This window comes from Megascapheus bottae, chromosome 15 (genome assembly GCF_031878675.1).
Source record: "Megascapheus bottae isolate mThoBot1 chromosome 15, mThoBot2.hap1, whole genome shotgun sequence".
NCBI classification, from domain to species: domain Eukaryota; kingdom Metazoa; phylum Chordata; class Mammalia; order Rodentia; family Geomyidae; genus Megascapheus; species Megascapheus bottae.
The window spans coordinates 45703020-45722081 of NC_143523.1; the positions used below are offsets into that span (position 1 = coordinate 45703020).

General features: G+C 36.4%; 1 protein-coding gene across 5 annotated transcripts in view; it reads right to left on the reverse strand.

Moving 5' to 3' along the window:
* The window catches only part of Ppp3cb (protein phosphatase 3 catalytic subunit beta), a 52337-nt gene that overhangs the window by 16855 nt on the left and 16420 nt on the right, over nucleotides 1–19062 (reverse strand). For all 5 annotated transcript variants that reach the window (XM_090346555.1, XM_090346554.1, XM_090346553.1 and 2 more), the window contains exons 4-10: nucleotides 17806–17917; nucleotides 15228–15373; nucleotides 14357–14496; nucleotides 14168–14245; nucleotides 13968–14062; nucleotides 11376–11501; nucleotides 4955–5032 (exon numbers count right to left, since the gene is read on the reverse strand). In XM_090346555.1, coding sequence (XP_090202681.1) covers nucleotides 4955–5032; nucleotides 11376–11501; nucleotides 13968–14062; nucleotides 14168–14245; nucleotides 14357–14496; nucleotides 15228–15373; nucleotides 17806–17917 — 775 coding nt within the window. The remainder of the gene's footprint in view (nucleotides 1–4954; nucleotides 5033–11375; nucleotides 11502–13967; nucleotides 14063–14167; nucleotides 14246–14356; nucleotides 14497–15227; nucleotides 15374–17805; nucleotides 17918–19062) is intronic.

Consider the following 19062-nt stretch of genomic DNA (forward strand, 5'->3'; position numbering starts at 1 on the left):
TCTGTGTCCACAGAAAGGAAGGTGAACAGAGAGTTGTAGAAGCACAAAGCAAATAAGTTGAAGCTCAGATATGTACCCTGGCAGAAAGTGAAACCATCTCATAAATAAAAATAACCAGTGAAAAACAGAGCTAAATGCATGGCTCAGAGGTATTATATCAACCTAGCAAGAATAAGGCCCAAAGTTCAAAATAACCAAGAGAAAATAAAAGAAGAGAAAAAAAGGAAAGGAAAGGAAGAAAAATCACTTGTAATAAGCAATAGGAATATAAAATACTGAAATATTAATTGATAATAACAAAATTTTCCAAAACAAAAATTCTGAATTCTAAATACCATTCATGAGCCATATAAAATTATTAATATAAGCAGCTAAGGAGAAGAATAGATGTTTGCCCCAACATATACCAAATGATTTTTCAGGCCTTATACAGCCTAACAGGGATAGGGAACATTTGCTTTAGAGAAAGAGATCTTTGGTTTGAAAAGTTAAATATTATATTTAATTTCCTAAATGTAAAAAGAGTAATATTAACTGAAATGCTTACTAGGCATTTTTCAAATGTCATAAAATACAAAATTAACTGAAAAATACACATTTCACTTATCACTGTCTCAATTATTATTTTCCTTAATACCTATAACATTATAAAATAGGTATTATTACCCTCAGTTTGAAGATGAGGGAAACTGAGTCTATTTTGCTTTTTTTTTGGTCAGTCGTGGGGCTTGAACTCTGGGCCTAGGCACTGTCCCTGAGCTCTTCAGCTCAAGGTTACCACTCTACCACTTGAGCCACAGCACCATTTCCATTTTTTTTTTCCTTGTGGTTAATTGAGGATAAGAGTCTCAGGGACTTTTGTCCCTGGGCTGGCTTTGAACCTTAATCCTCAGATCTCAGCCTCCTGAGTAGTTAGGGTTACAGGCGTGAACCACCAATGCTGGCCTAAAACTGATCTAAGAAAGGTAATTTGACTAAAGCTACAGAGTGGAATTAGAATCCAAGCTTACACCTAGTCTTAACCCTCTTCTCCAAAACAATTAGCAGTATACCTAGGAAAAGAAAATAAATCTACTTGATTCTACTTAAATCTACATATGTGATAAAATATTTTTTTTAATCTACACAAACATCAAGAGAATAAAAAGGAATATTATCCATAAACCCTTACTGGTCAAAACAAAAGTCAACTGACACAAATGTACTGTTATTTACAAAGTAGAAGAATAAAAGCACAGGGAATTTGGCCTGGTGGTAGAGTGCTTGCCTAGCATGAACCAAGACCCACATTCAGTGCCTCAGTACCAACATACATAGGAGAAGCCAGAAGTGGTGCTATGGATCAAGTGGCAGAGCTCTAGCCTTGAGAAAACCCAAGGACAGTGATCAGGCCCTGAGTTCAAGCCCTAAGACTGTCAAAAAAAAAAAAAAAAGAATAAAGCACAGTTCTACATGTTAACAAAATACTAAAAAGTTCTTGTACACACTTTATACTTAAAAAAAATGGACTTTACAAGTGTTTTTAAAAATCAAACTTGTAGGGGCTGGGAGTTTGGCCTAGTGGTAGAATGCTTGTCTAGCATGCATGAAGACCCAAGTTCAATTCCTTAGTAATATATACATAGAAAAAAAAGCCAGCATGCACCAAGACCCACATTCAGTGCCTCAGTACCAACATACAAAGGAGAAGCCAGAAGTGGTGCTGAGGCTCAAGTGGTAGAACTCTAGCCTTGACAAAGTCCAAGGACAGTGCTCAGGCCCTGAGCTCAAACCCAGGACTGGCAAAAAAAGAAAAAAAGAAAAAAAAAGAAATATACTCATTACAGTTATTTATGTAACAATAACCCCTCAGTGCATCACCTTTATAATAACAATAAATGTTTTTAAAAAATCAAACTTGTTAGTAGGTGAAAAAAATCTCTACAATTTTTACTCTTTTAGTGAATTCATTAAGATGGACAATTTACATAGTTGGAAAAATAGTAATTTTCTTCTTAGCATTGTGACAATAGAAAGAAATATAAATTTAATCAACTCTAAATACTATACGGCCACCAAGCAAAGAAAGCAAACATAATCAAAATCAATTGTGGTGAGACTATAGAGAAATACATGTATGGATGCGTTGTTGGAGGTACTTTATATTGGGTTGCAGTTCTTCTAAAATGCAATTTGGCAGTTCACAATTCACAGGAAAAATAATAAAGCAAGAAATCCTTCATATATATACACATACATACACATACACACACACATGTATTCACATATACACACATACACAGATATGTGTATGTATGTATCTGAAAGCAATGAGTATTTTTTGCAATATAGTATATATTTAGGCTGTATAGTTAGAAATACCAATTCAAAATTTAAAAATAATAAAATGATCAATCACATCATTATACATATTTTTTTGGGGGGGTGGGGAGAGGAGAGGGGATGAGATTGGTCATGAGGCTTTAACTCAGGGCCTAGAAACTATCCCTAAGCTCTTTCATTCAGAGTTAGTGCTCTGACATGTTCAGCCAAAGCACCCCTTCTGGTTTTCTGATAGTTAACTGGAGAGAAGAATCTTAGCCTTTCCTGCCCAGGCTGGCTTTGAACTGTGTTCCTAAGACTGTAGCCTCCTGAATAGCTAGGATTGCAGGCATGAGCCACCAGTGCTCAGCTATCCTTCATATTCTTTATGTCTACAATTCTAAGAAATTTATTCCAAGAAGAAATCAAGTTATTATACAAATGTTTACTGCAATCCAACTCAAAATAATGCTAAGGAAGAATAACATAATTGCTAAGCAAAATGAGATTAAGTATATCAATATACTTAGAAATGTGTAGTTACTCTCAGGTATGGTAGTGTACATCTGTAATCTTAGCTATTTGGGAGGCCAAAGCAAGAGAAAGCTTAAACCCAGGATCTTGAGGTCATCTTGGGCAATACAGAGATGTTGTCTCAAATAGACAAAAAAGAATAAGAGAGAAGTCCTAGGTTTGGTCCCCCTTGTTAGTAAGAAAATGTTGGATATAGTGGAACATGTTTGTAACCCAGTGCATGTAAAGTTAAGTGCGATGAATTTAAGGGAAGATGGCAAAACCTTGTTTCAAAAAGAAAAAAAATAGAAAAGAAAAGAAATAGATAGCTATTAAATTTTAAAATATGAAGACCATATTTCACACATAAAAACATTTAAACACTGACTACATCTATAAAAAGTATACTAAAATGAAGCTATGAGAATATGGAAAGGAATAATGATTATTTAACTCTTTTCAGTTTTTTTTTTTTTTTTTTTTGGTCAGTCCTAGGCTTCAGCTCAGGGCCTGAACATTGTCCTTGGACTTTCTCAAGGCTCTACCACTTGAGCCTCAGCACCACTTCCAGCTTTTTTCTATGTATGTGGTATGGAGGAATCAAACCTGAGTCTTTGTGCATGCAAGGCAAGCACTCTACCACTAGGCCAAACTCCCGGCCCTCTTTTCTGTTCTTTTGATGTCTTAGGCTCTAGCTCACAGTTGGCACTCTATCACTTGAGTCACATCTCCAATCTAACTTTTTATTTTATTCTTTTGCCAGTCCTGGAGACTGAACTCAGGACCTGAGCACTGTCCTTGGACTTTCTGGCTAGAGCTCTACCACTTGAGCCAAAGCACCATGTCCAGGTTTTTTTTTTTTAATGTATGCGGTACCAAAGAGTCAAATCTGGGTCTTCATGCATGCTAAGCAAGCACTCTACCACTAGGCCAACTAGGCCAAACTCCAGGCCTCCAATCTAACTTTTCTTTTTTTTTTTTTCAGTCAAAATTCTTTTCATTTTTAATTTTCTTTTTGAGATCCAATCTAACTTTTTTGTTGGTTAAATGGTTATTTAATTTCATACTGGTTACCAAATTTATCCTCAGATCTCAACCTTCTGAGTAGCTAGGATTAAAGAAATGAGCCATAAGTACTTAGCACTCAAGCTTTAAATAACTAAACTAAAATGTTTTAAATATTTTTTTTTTCTTTTTTGCCAATCCTGGGCTTGAGCTCAGGGCCTGAGCATAGTCCTTGGACTTTCTCAAGGCTGGACCTCTACCACTTGAGCCTCAGCACCAATTCTGGCTTTTTCTATGTAGGTGGTACCGAGGTATCGAAACCAGGTTTTTGTACATGCTAGGCAAGCACTCTACCACTAGGCCAAACTCCTGGCCCTAAATAAAAAATTTTAAACATAAAAACAAAAAGATTTTATTTTATTTCTATGGTGCTCCTTTATACAACAATATAAATTATGCACATACCCTTGCTGGTTTACATAATAACCATCACATATAACTTTGTTTTTAGGGAAAAAATACTTTCAGAAGCTCTAGCAAATAGTCCTGGGCTTGAGCTCAGGGCCTGAACACTGTCCCTGGACTTTCTCAAGGCTAGAGCTCTACCACTTGAGCTTCACCTGGATTTTTTTTTTTCTACGTATGTGGTGCCGAGGAATCGAACCCGGGTCTTCGTGCATGCTAGGCAAGCACTCTACCACTAGGCCAAACTCCCGGCCCCTAGCAAATAGTTCTTTAGAACACAATCACACTAAATTGAGTACAATCTACTTTCATTGTTACAAGAAATTAAAAGCAACACTGGAAGTTTCAAGAATGTTTGATGTACTAATAATATTGTATTAAATGCTCTCTTCAAAAAGCATTGTCCAAATTCATGAAGAACCACATTTTTAAAAGATCTTTCAGCTTTCTTTTCTTCCTGGCTTCTGAATTTCTCCTTTCCCCAAACTCATCTTCTTTCCCATACCACTATAAAAATAACTGGAATTATTTAAAAATATTACATAATATGTGAAAAGTGTATCACTTATCATATATCCTACCTATATGAAAACAATGAATATTTTTTAAGCAAAACAGTATATACTTAGGCTGTGTAGTTTTAAAAAAATAGTAAGATGAGCAATCATACCATCAAACTGGTCTTCACCTTCAGTCATTAGTTCATCATCAGAGCAAATACTCAGAACATTCACCAACATTTCTGTCACTATTCAAAAAGAAAAAAAAAGCTACATGTTAGCTGCACACATACATAACTTTTTAGGAATATCAATGATTCATATAAATAGTTAAACACGTTTACCACAAAACACATACATTCATTCAGATGGCAAGAATAACTGAATTAACATTTTAGACTTTCATATCCCTGACCTCTTAAGCCCAAGGCTACCCCTACCTCTTGAGACACAGGGCCACTTCCAGTTTTCTAGTAAGAGTCTCTAAAACTTAAAAAATAATGAAGCCCGCCAGATAGCTCACGCCTGTAATCCCTAGCTATTCTGGAGGCTGAGATCTGAGGATCAAGGTTCAAAGCCAGCACGGGCACAAAGGGACCTGAGACTTTTACCTCCAATTAACCTCTAGAAAACAGGAAGTGGGGCTTGGTTAGCATACGATGGGCCATGTGCATGGTAGAGAGGATCTCACCCTCCCAGGTATTGTTGCAAAGTGGTCACTCATAAACCTATGGGTTTTATTTTTTCAGAGGTTAGGTGGCAGAAAATGACTAAGGGACATCTTGTTTTTTACCCATGTACTCTGAACATACAGGAGACATGAAAACATTGAGACAATTTTTTTTTTTTTTTTTTGGCCAGTCCTGGGCTTGAGCTCAGGGCCTGAGCACTGTCCTTGGACTTTCTCAAGGCTAGAGCTCTACCACTTGAGCCTCATCACCATTTCTGGCTTTTTTCTATGTATGTGGTACCCGGGTCTTCGTGCATGCTAGGCAAGCATTCTACCACAAGGCCAAACTCCCAGCTCGTGAGAGACAACTTTTCTTTTCCTGTATTTCCTTTTGGTAACAAACCCTCTATGCTATGCAATCCCTTGTAGAACATCCTGAGACACGAATTTATTGGATCCTCAGCATCTGAAGAAAAATGCCTGAGAGACTTACTCCTTGTTCCATTCTTTTTGGCATTTACAAAGTGCCAGCTCAAAAAGGTTGGCCTCCAGACCTTACTCCTAATTTATCTTTTAAACCATAAAGCCTTCAAATATGAAGACACTTGTGTCCAGGTTTTCATGTCCCTTTTGAAAGACTTGGATCTGCAGAAGGAATGTCAGATGTGTCTGACCTGTTCAGAAAATTCTGAATAATAACCAGCTCTAGTCCCTGGGCTTTTCCCCTTCAAGCACCAGCAATGTGGTTTTTCTCATTCACCTTTTAAAACAAGCCTATCACTAGTCAAAAAGTGGCACATCAAGTGTATGAGTGTGTGTGTATGTGTGTGTTTGTCAGTCCTGGGGATTGAACTCAGGGCCGGAGCACTGTCCATGGGCTTTCTCAAGGCTAGAGCTCTATACCACTTGAGCCTTAGCACTACTTCTTGGCCTTTTCTATGTATGTGGTATGTGGCACCAAGGAATTGAACCCAGGTCTTTATGCATGCTATGCAAGCAGTCTTACCACTAGACCAAACTGCAGGCCCCACACATTTTCTGTTTCTATGGAGGTCTTTTCCATGTCTAAGGCTCTGCAAAGGTTAATGGATCCTTTCTCGTCTTCCATGGAATTAAAACTCTTCTCTGCTTTTTCACATTCTGTGCTACTTCTGCTCTAACTCTGTGGATAAAGTTTGTTATTCTATGCTCTGTCCTGAGGAAGTAGGTTTTTTGCTTATTTTTGTGCTGCTGACTAAAGTCCAAGTAATTCTTTCATTTTACTTTTCAAGAAATCAAGTTATCTCTAATTGGAAGAGCCCTTAATATGATTCCACTCTGAAGGCCCAAACAACAGCAAAAAAAGCCCAGAAATTTCCATTGTCTGTTCTGTGCCTCAGTGTTTTGGGTAACATGGTTTAGAGCCCATTCGTAAGTTCTAGAAGAAAAATCCGTGGACATGGACTCAGCAGAAAAAGCAAGGACGTGCTGATGCCATGACAGAGCTATCATCCAACAGCCAATTCTACACTGGACATGTCTACCATAATGGCACTAAGACAGCAGACCATGTATGTGGTACCAAGGTCTCTATCCTGGGTTTTTTTGCATGATAGGCAAATACTCTACCACTAGGCCAAACTCCCAGCTCCTCAATTTTAATATGTGATTGACATGTCTAGTCTAAAACTTACTATATATTCATGTATGTACATATGTAAATATCTTCAGGTTTGTCTGCTATTTTTTAATATATATAAAGGCTATTATCACTCTTAAAAGATGTTCATCTTAATCAGGTCTAATCAAAATACAGACATTAAGATTAACACAGGCTCAAACCAAAGGGGTAAAAAAAAAAAGGCTGTTTTTAAACTTGACAAGCAAACAGGCTCATGGAATTTAGTTATTTAATAAACAAGTGACTGCTAGCTTTTTCATTCTGGATTCAACTCTTTTACAATATATGGGCTTAATAACAAATGTGAAATGCTTGTTTCAATTACTATTGCACGGAGAAACAGTTTAAGATTTCTTCCTGGATATAGAGTACTTTAAAAAAACAAAAACAAAAAAACATTATTAGGCTGGGAGTGTAGCCTATTGGTAGAGTGCTTGCCTAGCATGCACAAAGCCCTAGGTTCAATTCCTCAGTATCACATACACATAAAAAGTTGGAAGTGATGCTATGGCTCAGTTGGCAGAGCACTAGTCTTGAGCAAATAGTGTCCAAGGACAGTGCTTAGGCCCTTAGTTCAAGCCCCAGGACTGCCCCCCCCCTCAAAAAAAATCAGTATTATCTGAGTTCAAGGTTTTATAATAGTTACTTAAAATACCAGTAATAAAAAAAGGGACAGCCAGGAGTGATGGCTCATACCTGTAATCCTAGCTACTCAGGAGTCAGAGATCTGAGGATCAAGATTCAAAGACATACCAGGCACAAAAGGACCTGAGACTCTTATCTCAGCTCAAGGGTAGGGTGGTAGCCTAGAGCTGAAGTGCTCAGGGACAGTGCCCAGACCTAGTTCAAGCCCTATGACCCACCCCCCCCCCCAAAAAAAAGGACAAAAAAAATCAGCAAGTAGGAAAAACTTCTACCAGTATAGCTGAGCCCAGAGCAATACAATGACTGACTCGATTGTAATCTTCAGAACCCCTTATTCTCATAGTCCTCTAAATGGTGTAAACCAAAACCAACCAACCATACAAACAAACAAACAAAAAACCCTCAGGGTTTTAGTATTATTACCTGGTTACAATTATTTGTGGGAATCTGAGTCTGTGGCTGTTTTTAGTGCTCTATTACAACAGTTCCAACCAATTCTGTTTTTCTACAACATGGTTCCTCTTCTTTAATTTTTTTTTTCCCATTACTGAGGCTTGAACTCAGGGCCTGAGTACTGTCCTTGGCCTTTCTGAAGGCTAAGACTTTACCACTTGAGCCACAGCACCACTTCTGGCTTTTTCTTTGTATGGTGTACTGAGGAATTGAACCCAGGGCTTCCTGCATGCCAGGCAAGCACTCTGCCACACTTGTGGCCGGTTCCTCTTTAAACACAACTATGGGTGAATAACCATATCCAAGGTTGAGCTCTCTCTACAGGAGCTTCTTAGATCATTCAGGAACTGGGATCCCAGCTATTCTTGCTGGGATCAAACAATGGCAAGAATCTTGACCTTAGACTATGCCCCACACTAAGAGGAAGTAGTGAAAGACTTTGACTTCCCTTTCTCTGAAAGATTTTAGGGTCTTAATCCCTTCAGTTGGGAATGATAAGTAGCAAATTAGCCATGAGCATTACAAATGCAATCCTAAAATTGAGGATGAAGATTACAGGATTTCTGAAGGAAAGCATTATAATAAAGTTTTTCAATTTATAAGAGACCAGCTTACAGGGCTACCAGAATCATAAAATGTCACAAGATAGGTTAATTGAGTACTCTAACCACCTAAGGATTAACCACAGGATTCATTTCAGACTAAAGTAGGTCAACACATAGTTCTTAACTTACCTACCAAAAGCCAGTAAAACCATGCCTTAGAGGTCAAATGTAATTTAGTAAACCTCCTCCACCCTTGGGACAGTGACTTGCTCAATAGGCTGGACCTGGGAACGGACAAACTGCTCCTGATCTTTTTTTCCTAAGTCACTTTTAAGGTGAGGACCACATACGAGATGTCAAGACCCTACCCTACCCTATCGATCAATCCTGAAACAAGGAATATCTGATACCACCACTGAATCTACCAGTGATCTGGGACTATTAACTATACATATCTTCTCATACCCTGCCCTAATCATTAATGTTTAAACCACAAGAGGTATAATCTGTTTTTCTGCTACATTTTTTTCTCCCAATAAATTCTCCTATCACTTAAAAACATGTTTAATTAGACATAATGAAACATTCCCTTAGGTGGAGGAATCAAATTAAAGAGAATCTATAAAATGGCCATTTTCCTCTTGCCTTTATCCCTCTAGTGCCCACCTTCCACCCTTCCAATATTATATTAAAATAGTTCACTGCAGTGAGTAAACAAGAAGAACTCTTAAAACTCTTTAGCCTGATGATGCTATGACAGAACAATTTCTCATATACCAAAGATAGAAGGATATAAATGAAATGCATCCCTTGTACTAAGCCCTTAACTGGCCCCTTAAATGCCTAAAGCTAGTAATTCTATCTCCAAATTAATTTAATATGAGAGTAAGTAAATGAAAAAGATAGAAGGTGGTCTACAGAAAAACTAACATACATTTTAAGTATTATTTTGAACTTTTAGATCCAAAAGCTGTCTTGGCAGAAGTGATATTTTACACAGAAAGGAACGTTATGCAACATGGAAGAGGTGTGAAAAAATAAAGATATAGAACAAAATGTTTTATAATCAAGTCTGAACTCTTATGCTGTTATTTGCACTCTACCAAAATTAAGGCATATGCGGCCAGGAGCATGGCCTAGTGGTAGAATGCTCACTTGGGTTTGATTCTTCAGTACCACATACATAGAAAAATGCTGGAATAGCCAGTCTGGTAGCTCATGCCTGTAATCCTAGCTACTGCGGAGGCTGAGATCTGAGGATCAAGGTTCAAAGCCAGCCTGGGCTTTATTTTCTCTTTAGAAGTCTCATGTTTTGTGTTTATATTCTATACTATTAGACCATCATTACCACGATTTTTTTTTTCTTTTTGGTCATGGGGCTTGGACTCTGGGCCTGGGTGCTGTCCCTGAATTCTTTAACTCAAGACTACTGACCCCTGGGCTTGAGCATTGTCCCTGAGCTCCTCAGCTCAAAGCTATCGCCTTATCCCTAGAGCCACAATGCCACTCTTCCCATTTTCTGGTGGTTAATTGGTAATAGGAGTCTCAAGGCCAGGCGGGTGCAAGCTAGGGTGGCTCATGCCTGTAATCCTAGCTACCCAGAAGGCTGAGATCTGAGGATGAAGGTTCAAAGCCAGCTCGGGCACAAAAGGACCTCCAGAGACTTTTATCTCCAATTAACTTCTACAAAACAGGAAGTGGGGCTTGGCTGGACAGTAGGTTGGTAGCCTTGAGCTGAAGAGCTAAGGGACAGTGCCCAGGCCCATGGGTAAGGGTGGTAGCCTTGAGCTGAAGACCCAAGGCCAAGTTCAAGCCCCTAGGCCCACCAAAAAAAAAAAAAAGAAGAAGAAGAAGAGTCTAACAGACTTCACTGCCTGGGCTGGCTTTGAACTGAGATCCTAAGATCTTAGCCTCCTGTGTAACTAGGATTACAGGCGTGAGGCACCATGCCAGGCCACTACCACAATTTTATAGACTTTTTTTCTTTTTGCCTGGGCTAGAACTCAGGGCCTGTGCACAGTCCTTGAACACTTTTTGCTCAAGGCTAGCACTCTACCATTTCCAACTTTTTCTATGCATGTGGTTCCTGGGAATTGAACCCAGGGCTTCATGCTTGCTAGGTGTGTACTCTACCACTAGGCCAAACTCCCAGCCCCTAAATATTTTTAATTTAAGAAAAGAAATATTAGATTTGAAATCAGATGTCTCTATGTCTCCCAAGAGTATAAAAGTACTATAAAACAATTACTACTGCCAAAATGGGAGTTATTTCATTTTGCTATAAACTGCTGAAGCATCCTACAAACAGTGCAGAAGGGTCCGTTGAGCAAAGCTATTCCTTTATAAAAATATTTAAGCTAAAGACAAAAACAAAGAAAATTCAATAGCTGAAGACATTAGGCTATTTATAAGTCTTCTTCCAGTCTCCCAGACATCCTCACATGGGGGCTGTAAACAGCTAACTAAAATATCTAAGGCTCTTATATCCACACCCATGGACACAAATAGTTTTACCACAGTAAAACCAGACTTAAGCTTTCTTCAGGAAGCATGAGATTGTTATGGTAAACTGTACTAAATTTAACAGTAATGAAATGATTATTTCTTTTAAAGCATACCTTTTTCTCCAACAAATGGTAAAGACCATGTGAAGACATCCATAAAATTGGGCAACCAGTAAGGATGTGGAGAACAGTTAAACTGTCGAATATTCATCACATTATTCTCATACTTTAATACAGCAGCTGGAAGATAAGTTGAATGTCAATGTAACAGTTTGTCATTAGGCTGGTGTACAATACATAAAAACAGAAAAATATCTTTTTAAAAAGGAGGGAGATAAAGGGTAAACAGAATCTGGGTTGGTAAAGGAGACAGGAACTAAATTTTTGCTACATCAAATTTAAATACTTTTATGTACAATGGCAAGGTATTTGTACTAAAAGTAAAAGTTCAAAATGCTTATTTTATAATTCAATGATGAGCATGCACTTTTACTAAATCCAAAATTGTGAAAACTCAATTCTTAGGGAAACACAGAACAACATGAGCAATTTTCTAGGTTTTTTGTTTGTGCCAGCTGAAGAATTAGAGGATCTTAGTTGTAGATAGCAGTCTGATAAAGATAGTCTGAATGGTAATGAGGCAAGCAAAGAAATCAAGAAAGCTTATTTAGAGTAACTATATGTGTATCTATGTATTGATTTCATTTAGTATAGAAAATTAGGTGAGTCTGAAATATTCTAGTCCATTTAGAGAAGAAATTGTATTAAAGTATCAGAAAAGAAAATTAAACTACATAATCCAATTTTAAGTATTTTCCTATTTCAATATATTGATATAGGTAGTATCTTAAATTAACCTACCCAGATTTTAGTCACTGCTTATATTACTTTATTAGACATATTAGAAAAGCTACTTTCTAATAGAAACTATGGTACATGTTAGCTATGTAATGCATGAAAATTTAACAATGTTTCTCATTAATACAAGGGAACTAGAATGTCTACCCTGCCTACTTCACAAGTGTGCTTTAAGATTAGAGAATGTATTTCATATTTAATTATATAAATGTATGCAATCCTTTGTAAATATAATTATATGGTCATTTTTATTCACTTTAATGAAGAGCACTTAAATGTAGATTTTGAGTTTCAAGATTTTCAATTTCAATTAATACAGAACCAAAAAGAATTCTTTCACATATTACCGTTCACTAACTTAATAGGTATTTTGTTTTCCTTATGAACTTCCCATGTAAACTAAAAAATTTTAAGTTAATCTCAAAAATGGTCTCATATCAATATTCAGTCCTGAAAGGAGAAACGAGACAGAAAATCTAGAAAATTGCTTTATGGGTAGGAATGAAACATTACAAATATGTCCATACTTATAAACACTCTATACACTGTGTATAGATTTAGAACTACAGAGACATTTGACAAGACAGATTCAATGGTGAGAGTTTCATTCTCAAATACTAAAAATTTGATTCTTTAGGCCCCTTGAGGTAGTTAACAAAGGACAATTAGTAAGGTAGTAATTCAACCGAGTACTGTGTATTAGTACATTTAAAAGTGACAAGGGAAAGTCACAGTTGAGGAATTAAGAGACTGGCAAAAAATTAAAATTAGTACTCTGTTCTTACTCTTAACAATGAAGTTACAACTTAGATATATTTCCTATTAAAAACAAAGCCATATTTCATTAGCTATCTTCTAAGTTCTTACAGAACATTTTATATCACTTGCTACTGCTGGATCTTAGGCAAATATTTTTACTTTTAACTACCATCCCCCACCATCCAAAAAACCTGTTCTGCTCCTCTTTCAAACTTACATCATGACCCACATTTAGCAATGACCTCATTCTCTTTCTAAATGTACTTTTAAAAATCTTTAACGTTCTGTTCTTTTCCTCCTGGCACATATTCTCCAGCAGTCTGACTCTGGAGCTATGAAATAGTCAACTGAATTCCAGACATGTCAAAATGGAATAGAAGATGGTCTCCTTGATTTCTTCTCATCTTACACGTCTTGGGTACTTACTAAACTAGATTGAAACTCTTTGGCAATATCTGTCAATAAGTTATATTCAAAATAAAATGAAATTCAATCTTTATACACAAATTTGGAAGAGAGGAGAAGAAATGGAAGACAGTGGAACAGAAAGAAAACAAAATACATATAAGAAAAAGAAAAGGCACGAAAATCTCTAAAAGGAGCTCAGAGTAGATTAATCATAGCTCAAATATAAATCTTCATGGACAGTGATAAGACTGAAATAAAAGTAGAAAATATGAAAGAGAAGCTACATCAGTCAACAAAACCAAGCAACATAAAATAATGAAGTAGATTTCACAAATAAAATAGTCAAAGCAGCAAGAGCTGTATATAATCAAGAAAACATTCTCTTGGTTATTAGGAGAAAGATTTAAGAAAGGGGAGCTTAAGAAAATCATGTTTGGTTTTGCTTAACTCAGCATTTTTGACAAAACAGCTTTCATGAGTGACAATTTATAGAATGGTTATATATGATTTAAGTTTCACATTTTGGATTTTTATCTCTTTTTTTCTCCCCTCCCTTACATCTTGGGTTTTTTGTTTTAAATAAGATTTGGATAATTTCAAACAATGCCCTTTTTCTATTTTTTTTTAAAGAAAAGTAAAATGCTAAGTTGTTTAACATTTTTTTTATCAACAACATCTTACCTTTATTATTGTAGACATCTAAGTAATTAGGTGCCGAAAAAATTGTTATTAATGAAGGGAACCCTGTAGTTTGACTTTTTCTGTACATTCTATAGCTGCAAAACAAATAGCTTAATATGCATCGTAAAGCATCAATCATGGTTACTAAGTTTGATTTGCATTAAAGGTGTTAATTTGGGTCAGGGAAACAGAATTCTTACCCTGCATCTTGAGCTTCATGAGCTCTAATAATCGATAACAAATTATTGTTTTGCAAAAATTCACACACTGCTGGATAGCTGTAGGGGGGAAAAAGAACACATTGAGTAAAATAACATGGTTTTTATGTATGAAGCATGTATTATTTTCAGATACCTAAAATATGATTAGTCTTGGCTATTTTTCCTTACTTATAAAAATAAGAACATCCTCGAACTGTATTGTGACTAAAATGTTCTTGTGATTTTTCATTTCCAAAATCTTCAGAAGGATCGGACCATAACAAGTCACACATTGGTCCAAATGCAGGTGGCTCTTTGAATCTATCTAACTGCGAAAGAAAGAAAGAAAGAATAGAAATAACTCATCATCAAGTGAGAACAAAATGTACAAAAGAAAATGGCATCAATTTAAAAAGTTTATACTACATTATTCTGAATGATTAGAAACTGTTTCCTTGGGAGTCAGGGGAGGGAAAGTGGGAGAAAAACCTGAGAAGGGGTAACAATGTTCAAGAAGTAATGTACATACTACCTTACGAATGTAACTGTAACCCCTCTATATATCATCCTGATAATAAAATAAAAAAGAAACGGTTTCCTTAAAATCAGTGTAATAATTTTACAGGAGCTTTGAATTCAGGGCTTTGAACTTGCTAAGCAGGTGTGAAACTGCTGAGCCAAGCCTTCAACTGTTTTTTGGTGACAGGGTCTAGTTTTCTGCCTAGACATACCTTACTATCTGTCTATTTTAGAATGCCTCTTGTATAGGTCAAATAACGGGCATGTACTTAAGCATGCCTAGCTTCTTCCTTTGCAATATAAATCTCATGGACTTATAGCTAGCATGACAGGTGCATACCACAGTGCCCAATTAGCACTGGGAAGGAGGTCTAATGAACTCTTCTGCCCTGTCTGGCTTCATGAGTCATCCTGATCTCAGATTCTCAAGTAGTTAGAATTACAGATATGAGCACTTGGCATATTCATTTTGACTGTTACCTAATCTTGCCACTGAAAATAAATTAAAATAACAAACTTTGGAACTGAAATCTATACTTACTCTCCTAATATCATCCAGTGTGTGTATTTCTGGTGAAAGTCCACCATGAACACAAAGAAACTGTTGATTTAAAAGTGCAGCAAGGGGCAGGCTATCAAAAGCTTCCATACAAGCTTCATAGACTCTTTCTGAATATTTAATTTTACCTAGAAAAAGAAAAAATTAAAAAGCATTTCAAAATTATGTTATCACTTGATCATTCACAAATGCTGATGCTAACATTTTTATTTCTTAGTCCCTTTTCTTCATAATTAATAATTCTTTTTTACTGAGATTGAGTTTTGGGTAGTCACAATTTCAATTATAAAAGGTAAATGTTCTAAATTACTATTATAATCAAAACAAGAAAACTAGAAACAAAATACAAGTGGTGACAGTGGACTGAAAGTGTGACTAAAAAGGGAGGGAGTTTGGCCTTGTGCAAGAGTGCTTGCCTAGCATACACAAAGACCTGGGTTCAATTCCTTGGTACCACATACACACAAAAAGTCAGAAGTAGTGATGTAGCTCAAGTGGTAGAGTGCTAGACTTGAAGAAAGTCCAAGGACCGTGCTCAGGCCCTGAGTTTACAACCCAGGACTAGCAAAAAAAAAAAAAAGAAAGAAAAGTGACTAAAAAGGAAACTTTTCTACATCTTGAGTATGGTTCATCTTGATTTGTTAAAACTGACAAATTGCCAGGTGCCAGTGGTTCATGTCTATAATCCTAGCTACTCAGGAAGCTGAGATTTGACAACTGCAATTCAAAGCCAGGCCAAGCAGGAAGTTCATCAAAGTCATCAAAACAAAAACAAAAAATAAAACAACGGAAATGGAACTGTGGCTCAAGTGGTGCAGTGCTATCCCTGACCACAAAGCTCAGGCTTTTAGTTCAAGCCCTGGGACACCCTCACCCTACTCCCTACAAAAAAAAGAAAGAAAGAAAAGAAAAACCACTTCGCAACTAAACACTAAAGAATGAATTTTGGTGAACACACATATATCTATTAAAAGGAAGCAAGCCTCTTTTCCCTATAAGAATCAACAAAAATAATGTCACTAGTAATTATGGAGGTAAAATATTTGCTTTCTCTAAATTCATTGTGGAGATGCTTCTCTCTATATATGTATATACATGCATAGCGTTGGTCCTGTGGCTTGAACTTGGGGGTGTGGTACTATCTCTGAGCTCTTATGCTCAAGGCTTGTACTCTACTACTTTGAGCTATAACACCAATTCTGATAGTTAATTGGAGATGAGAGTCTCACAGACTTCCTGCTTGGGTTAGATTTGAACTAGAGTCTTCTGATCAGCCTCTCAGCTAGGCATGAGCCACTAGTTCCTAGCACCAAAATAACTTTTGAGAGCACATATTAGTAAATCATGTTACTAAAAATAAATATACAAGTAAGTCTCTAAAAACATTTGATAGTTTACCATTACAGGCCAAATAAGGCAAAATTATAACCATAGTTAGGGCTAAAGTTTAAATATTTGGTTTTATTCTGAGTCAGTAACTACTATTACAGGAAGTCTATAACAACAAAATAATTCAAGGTTCATCCTCGAAAAAAAACAAAAAACAAACAAAAACAGAAGCTGGCACAGTGGCTCACACCTATAATCCTAGTTATTCAAGGGGCTGAGATCTGGGATTGCAGTTTAAAGCCAGCCCAGGCAGGAAAACCCATGAAATACGTATCTCCAATTAACTACCAGAAAACTAGAAGTGAAGCTCCGGCTCAAAGCGGTAGAGCATCAGCCTCGAGCAAAAAAGCTCAGGGACATTCTGGGCATGGAATTCAAACCCCACGACAACAACCACCACAAAAGGCAAATTTTGGTTACTGGAATGGGGTTCTGGAATTACTATATACAGATACTATGCGAGACTATATACATATTTTTAGAGACTATCATTAAGACTTAATTTAACATGCTTAAGTTTAAAGTTTGAAAAAAGTCCAAACAATGCTCTATATCATTTACTTAAACATTAAATCCAGCTAGGCAAGAAAGTCTATAAGACTCTTATCTCGAATTAACCACCAGAAAACCAGAAGTGGTACTGTGGCTCTAAGTGGTACAGTGATAGCCTTGAGTGAAAGACCTCAAGACAGGACTGCCTTGGATCTGTTTTGCTGAAGACTAGTATCCAGGCCTGAGTTCAAGCCCTACAATCAACATAAAAACCAAACCAAAATAAACCAAACCAAAACAAAACAAAACCCTGAATCTAACAACAATCTTTTTCTTTTGATTATTTTTTCCTATTAGCAAAAATAATTTTAACATTGAAACTATTTAAAATTCCATAAGCATATAAAATTATTCTATTACAAAGGATTCAATACACACAAACTCTAAACTTCTCTTAAGTAAATTTGTAAAATACAAACTTAATAGGAAATACCAAAATGAAAACTTCTGCATTAAATACCATTAAACATTAGACAGTGGTAATAATTTTCAAATATTTAACATGTGTGATTACAAAAATCTGTTTTTCTATGTTGTCCTATAAACAACTCCTTATCTATTAACTCACCATATCATTCCAAAAAAATACTAAGAAAGTATTTTTCCTGAAAATACTCACATTCCTGCTTAAAGGTAAAATATTCAGTAAGGTGTCTGCATTCATGGTTGCCTCTCAGAAGAAATAATGTGCTTGGGTATAGAATCTTCAAGACCCATAAATATAAGACACACTGCAAAAGAAAATGTTTAGAGTGAATTTTATCTTGTATCTTTGTTTAACTAAATTGTATGATCTTTGATCCTTTTCCTTTAACTCTACTACCCTTTATTATATCCCTTTCTCCCTTACTAAAATACAAGCTCCATAAAATAACAGACTTTGTCAGCTTAATCCTGATTCTCCACTCCTAGGAAAGTAACTAGCAAAAAGGAGAAAAGCAATAAATATTTAATGAGCCAATGACCCAAATAACCTATTTAATGACATTAGATTATACAGTATAAGATGCTCAGTATATAAAATCACTTTCTCTTTATGAATATTAGTGAAGACAGAAAAATTCAAAAATAAAAGCAGGGCACAAGTAGTTCATATTTGTAATCCTACCAACCCAGGAGGCTGGGATCTGAGGATTACAGTTTGAACCCAACCTAGGGAGGAAAGTCCATGACACCCTTATCTCCAATAAATAACAAAAAGCTACAAGTGGAGCTGTGGCCCAATTAGTAAAATGCCAGCCTTAAGCAAAAAAAAGCTCAGGGCCAGTGCCCAGGCCCTGAGTTCAAGCATTAGGACTGGCATACACATACAAAAAATAGTAGTTAATATTTATAGAGCACTTGAAGTATGTCAAAGTAATTCTCATTTATTCCCCAAACAGCGTTCTAACATATATCAGTTTTGCAAAGAGGAAAACTGAAGCATTAAGTTAAAGTAACCTGCCCCAAATAACACAATTTCAAAGTAAATGAAGATGGGATTCTGAAATTCTAATTTGGGAAAGAGGGTAGTAATGGGGTTTGAATGCAAGACCTTTCACTTCTCAGGGTGGTACTCTACCACTTGAGGTATCCTCTTTTTGCTTTGACTATTTTTCTATTATGATCTTGCATAAATTTATGTCTGGTCCATCTCAGTCCTCAATCCTCTTATTTATAATTCTCACTAAGGGATAAGAGGGTTTGGTACATCCCACCACACCTAGCTTTTACTGGCTGAGATGAGGTCTTCCAAATGTTGCCTAGCCTAGCATAAAACATTAAACCTTTAGACCCCCATCTCCCATGGAGCTAGGATTATAGACATGAGCTACCACACCAGGCATAATCCTCTGACCTTAAGACACACTGCCTAAAAACAAAAGGAAGGGCAAAT